We start from the raw sequence: 6,000 nt of genomic DNA on the forward strand, positions 1-6,000 counted from the left end.
GAAACCCGTGAGTTTTTCGGGACCCGTCGGGCTTGGGTCGGGTTCGGGTTAATGTTTAACTATTTATCCCCTGCTGTAGCCACAGTCTGAACCTCCTGTTATGTGATGCTGCGTCATCAAACAGAGTGTGTCTAACCTTTTTTGGCACTCTCCAAAGACTGTACACCAGTTGTTCGGCTTCGGTGAAGCGGCTATTCTGAAAGAATTTGTGGACATTTGTGGAAGCCTCTGAGTGATACCAGGTGGGAAGCAAAATAAACTCGTCAAAGCGGTACGTTTCCAGTTGGGGGGGATTCTTGATGCTTTGGAAAAGCTTGAGGAAGTGGAAAAAGACGGCAAAACTGTCTTAGAGGCAAAGTCGCTGTCTGGCGAGTTTGTCAGCATGGAGTTCCTCATGTGCCTCTTGGTTTGGTACAATCTTTTGTCAGAGATCACTTATGTCAGCAAGGCAATGAACATCTCGATGGACACTTCCATTGGAATTGTTGGAGCTACATTAGTTTGCTTTCAGTAGTGGTAATTTTGTTAATTGATTTGTTTACCATTATAATTTTGCTCACATTAGTAATATATATTTTGGTAATATTCTTTTGTTGTTTGTTTAGTTAATTGTTTTATTTATGTTTAGTCTTTATTTTTTGGTTAGTTTACTAACTACAATGTTTGATTTAGACACCTGAGGGCAGTAGTGGGCACAGGTAAAGGTGAATATAGGTTGGAAGTAGGAGGTGATCTGTAGCACCTGGGTGATGGGCATATGGTTTTTTACCAGCGCGAGAGATGCTGTATTGTTTTGTTCCGTTGGAAAAATAAATCAGCCACAACTTTGAATCATCCTGGAAATGGACTCATTTCTTGCCTGCGTGCATCACCTGCCCAGGGTGCTATAAAGGTTGTTTTTTGAAGTTTGATTTAAGTTTAATTTTATTTTATTTTTGTTGACAAACGGGCACTACAGGAATGATAGACTCTCTTAAAGATTTCTTGCTTAAGAATAGCCATTGAGATGGAAGCTTCCCCTGAGTTTAGAGAGACGTTTCAGAAAGCAAAAGAGATTTCATGGTGATGATTCCAGCACTGGCCATTATGAACAGGAACCTGAAACGCAAAATTGTTGCTGCATACTCCTCTGACACTGGGTAGTTGCGGAGGCCAGCTCCTGCTTTGAAATGTCAGGTGTGCAATCCAACTCCACTGCAAAGTACTTGGAGGCCTTGACCTGGGCACTAATTTGACCAAGTACACATTCAGAAATTGAATCTAAAAATTCATTTTTGACGACATTCTATTAACAAAAATAAACAATTCTGAATAAGAGACAAATGTTCAATCAATGATTATAATGGTTAATTTCTTGCAAGAAAGGCTCACAGTCAGTCAGGAGAATGTGAGAGTGTGCACCCAGAGGGGAGGCTCTCTCCCTCTTTATATCTTTATATCTCATAACATAGATAACATGGGGCCATAGCCCAGGCTCTTAGCCAATTGAACCTTTCTCTGCCTTATAAGGAAAGTACATGATTTATTATAGGGAAAGATAATTTAATATGAATAAAATAATGCATAAAAAAACTATTTCCTTAAAGGTCCCATGACATGCTACTTTTTGTAGGCTTTAATATAGGCCTTAGTGGTCCCTAGTACTGTATCTGAAATCTCTTTCCAAAAATTCAGTCTCAGTGCAGAATTATAGCCACTATAAGCCAGTCCCAGAATGAGCTTCCTTCAGACGGGCCGTTTCGGTGTCTGTAGCTTTAAATGTTAATGAGGAGGAGAAAGGCGGCGTAAGGTGGAGGGTGGGTGTGGCCTTGACCATCTTGCGCAACGGTAGACCATGCATGTTTACATTGGATATATTGCAATGGCACGGAGACACGCAATCGTTCAAGCATTTCAGTTTGACCCAGAATCTGATCCAGATGGAGAAGCAAAGGATGAAGAAGTTGCAACTCAGCAGCTCCAGCAGGACGTTTCCGAATGGTTAGTTTAAAATATTATGTCTGGATACGGTACTTTATTCGGATGGTTTAGTTATTATCATGTAGCTAACGCTAACCTACTGTTGCCTTTTCACGGGAGATCTGTAACGTCTGTAATTTATCTTATTACAATTACATCAAGCTCTGCGATCTTGAAATGCGGAGATCGCGCACGCCGTATAACCAACAGGAAAACGCTATCCAAATAACAAAGAAGTGTACAACACTCGCGTTACAGTGTGTGTATTCACTGTGAAGCTGCTTTGATACAATCTGTATTGTGAAAAGCGCTATATAAATAAAGTTGACTTGACTTGACTTGACACATACTTGATGCTGTCTACCTTTACATTAGCGCAAGTAACTGCATAGCTAATGTTACAGCCACATTCTACGTGTAACAAGCTAGGTAACCATAAACAGTAAAGCAACAACTTGTATCATTAGTTGACTTACTTGTCCGAGTTGTGTAACGTTAGCTGAGCCAAAGAGAGTTGGTACTGATCCAGACTTTAGTTTCAGACGTTCAGCAAGCCCAGCTCTGTATTAACCCCTCGGTGTTCATTTGTACATCCAATTATTGAGCAATTATTATGCTTCGCTCGCTCAAAAGCCATTATATCTCTCGTGGACAAACTAAAATCGCGCACGCGCGTTCCTACTTCCTAGCTCATTTTCTCATGGGCGGAAAATATTCTCTGGGCGGGCAAAGCAGAGACAGGGGAGGTAACATTCCTCCTTATAACGTCATAAGGAGGAGATTCAAGATCAGCGCGATTGAGCTTCCATTTTCTCAAAGGCAGAGAAAGATAGCAAAAGCTCGATTTACACCGATTAAAATTTCTAGAAACTTGGGGACCATATACAGGCTAGGGGAACTCATATTAATGCTAAAAAACCTCAGAAAATGAAAATTTCATGTCATGGGACCTTTAACACTGGGTATTCATTAGGGCTGGGTATTGACACACATTTCACAATTTGATTCGATTTCGATTCACAAGCTAGCATTTCGATTAGATTTCGATTCAATATTGATTATTTTGGATATCAGGTATAATACATGGCAAATTTTCTCAAGGAAAACAAATGTCTTAACTAATGCTGTAAACTATGGAGTCAATTGTAGCCTACTAGGCTTCATTAGCCTACTATAATATTGAAGGTAAAAATTAACTTATTTGTATACAAACACTTAAATTACAGTTTTATTTATTTTTATAATAATAAAGTTATAAGAAATATAAACATTTAAATGATGGCTGTCATAAAAACTTGCCAGCTTTATTCAAACATGCATTATGAATATATAATATGGTGCATATATTTAGCAAAATGCTCCTCTCTAGAGTTAATTTTACTAGCTGACTGACGGGTTTATGGCCACTGGATATGGTTTTTCTGAGGTAAATGTGGCGTTACATGACATTGTTTACAAGCTGTTTTACTGACGTCTTTCCACGGTTGAAACACTGATTGAGCGATTCCATGTGACATGATACGGATTTCGATTAGTTGTACTCTATCTTTTAACACACTTTCAGATGCTCATTCATGTTTATTTGGCACTGTAACTGGTGTTATTAATGCAGAAGAGAAGATCATGTGCTGCTGCTTCTCTTGAGCCAGAGCGATTTCACGCCACAGCGCCAAAATGGTATTTGCTGGTATATATAATGGTATAATTTATGTTTTTGAATTTCGTAAGAAAATGGAATTTGAAATCGGAGACTTATATCATATCAATAGTAACAAAGCATAAAGATTATTGCGATTTATTGGATGGAATGCGCGCTACAATGTTTCATTCATTCATCAACTGAAAACAAGATGACTAATCGATTATTGGGATTTAAGAATCAATATCGGTTCGAAAAAATTAGAATAGATTAATATCGAGAAATCAATATTTTTTTGGCCAGCCCTAATATCCATCCATTGAGTTTATTATTATTATTATTATTATTAGGGGTTCAAGCACTTCAGTGCTGAAACCCTATTGTAATTGTTAATTTACCCTTTGGGTAGCTATAACAGGGTCATTTTGAAAATGGGTGTGGCAAAAAAACACTCAAAAGCCTATAAATCCTTAACAAAAACTCAGAACTTCATGAAAATTGGTGAGCATATGTGACCACATTCTGAACAAGCATGCAACATTTTATGGAGATCGGACCATAGGTGGCGCTATAACTGTTAAAAAGCTTTAAAAACCACATATTTCATTAGTAAATTGCCTTATCTGCTTAAAGGCCTTAAAATGCTTGAACCCTGATAAATGCTGCTTGCAGCTTTAATTATTTATTATTATTGCAAGTGACAATGTTTTTTTTTTTCTGAGTTCTAAAGTTCTGAGCTTCATTTCACTAAGTTATCTTTCTACCGCTGTGATTTTCAGGTGCTGAAGATGAACAAGATGATCAGGAGTGTCTGAGGATTGCTCTTAACGGGAAGACAGGAAATGGGAAAAGTGCAACAGGAAACAGTATTCTGGGAAGAGATGAGTTTGTGAGTGAATTAAAGGAGAACTTGGTAACTTTTTTAACTTAATAACACTGTCTAGAAATCATTTGGATGGTTAAACAACCTGTTCTGGTGATATTGGTGACTTTCCCCGCTCCCCCCAGCGTTCCCAGGCGGAAAACCAACCTTGCAACTTGGGGACTACCGTCCCGGCAAGATAGAAATTGGAAGTCTCGTGAGAAGCGAGAACGAGCGCGAAACACTAATAATTTACGGCAATTCAACATAAACACACACGCATGTATGATGTATTACCAGATTACCCACCTCGGTAGACATAGCTCCACACGATACAGTTGGCTTGCTCCGATCAAAACAAACGCACATGAGCAGCGGTAGAGAGGGGGAGGAGGCCGCCGCAAGTGAGTTTTTTACGACCGTGTTGTGAAATATACGCCCCCCCACAGCTGTAGGGGGAGCTCGTGGGGAAAACATGCGACAACAAAAGGGGAAATCAGCGAAGAAGTGACTAGAGTTCGCTAGAGTTGCCGAGTTCTCCTTTAAGACTAGATTCAGTCACGACAGTTTGTGAAAAGAGAGTTGGTGAAGTTTGATGGTCGATCAGTAACTGTTGTTGATACTCCAGGTCTCTTTGACACGACACTGACTAATGATCAAGCAGTAAAATAAATATTGAAATGTGTTTCCATGTTGTCACCTGGACCTCATGTGTTCATCATTGTGTTGAGTTTGGGAAGATTTACAGGAGAGGAGATCGACACAGTAGATCTGATAAAGAAGATCTTTATTATTGATTTGCCTTGACTGATTTTTGTCATAATTGTCTTTAATTCTGTTTTTGTCAAAATGTATATATTTTTTTTTCCTCCAGTTCCTGGTTAGAGAGGAAGCTCAGGGAAGTTTGTGTTGTTGCTTCTTTTCTGTTATTATTTTAGGCCTTACTCTCTCCTGAAGATTTATCCCCTTCTTTATAAAAGCCTTTTTGATATATGAAGGAAATAAATACTTTTACTTTTCCTTAAAGTTGTGTTATGTTTTCACTCTGAGACTGAGGCTGAAGTGTGTTCTGCACATATCTTTACATCTCTACGTTATCATACTTTCTTTTCCTTTGTTACCTCTCCTCCGACCCCTAGACTGGGAGGGGAACGCGTCACGGATCGCTCTGAGACTTTAGTAAGATCCAAGCGCAGCTTCATTGGAAAATCCAGAATCGTAGTCATATGCCAGACAAAGGGTCAAAACACTTGCAAACAATCCACAATAAAAACACAAGAGACAAGGGAGAGCGCTCAGACGTGCAGTGTGACAACTACTAAACCTTGATGAGAAATGACAAAGAGAACATGGTATAAATAGGCTGAGACAAACAATAATGACAAACAGGTGAAAGCAATAATTCATGATGAGTCCAGGCAAAGGATTATGGGGACTGAAGTTCATGTTTATTTGATTTCTTACAATATCCCAAATGTTTCCAACTATTTGTAAACCATGAGAAAATTGCGATTATAACCAAGGATGTGTGAGGGAGTCG

At 39.0% G+C, this 6,000-nt stretch overlaps 1 protein-coding gene across 2 annotated transcripts in view; it reads left to right on the plus strand.

Annotated features, from left to right (window-relative positions):
* LOC308690154 (uncharacterized protein) overlaps positions 1 to 5,484 on the plus strand; it is a 29,345-nt gene extending 23,861 nt beyond the window's left edge. The window contains exon 5 of one of the 2 annotated variants that reach the window (XR_014030122.1): positions 4,378 to 5,483. Coding sequence is in view for 1 of the 2 variants with exons in the window: in XM_081364460.1 (XP_081220586.1) it covers positions 4,378 to 4,384 (7 nt within the window). In the remaining variant the exon portion in view is untranslated. Of the gene's footprint in view, positions 1 to 4,377 lie in introns of both variants that reach the window. The other variant, XM_081364460.1, reaches the window with a different exon arrangement.
* The last annotated feature ends 516 nt before the right edge of the window (positions 5,485 to 6,000 follow it).

This window comes from Scardinius erythrophthalmus (genome assembly GCF_964197995.2).
Source record: "Scardinius erythrophthalmus genome assembly, chromosome: 1".
Taxonomy (NCBI): Eukaryota; Metazoa; Chordata; class Actinopteri; order Cypriniformes; family Leuciscidae; genus Scardinius; species Scardinius erythrophthalmus.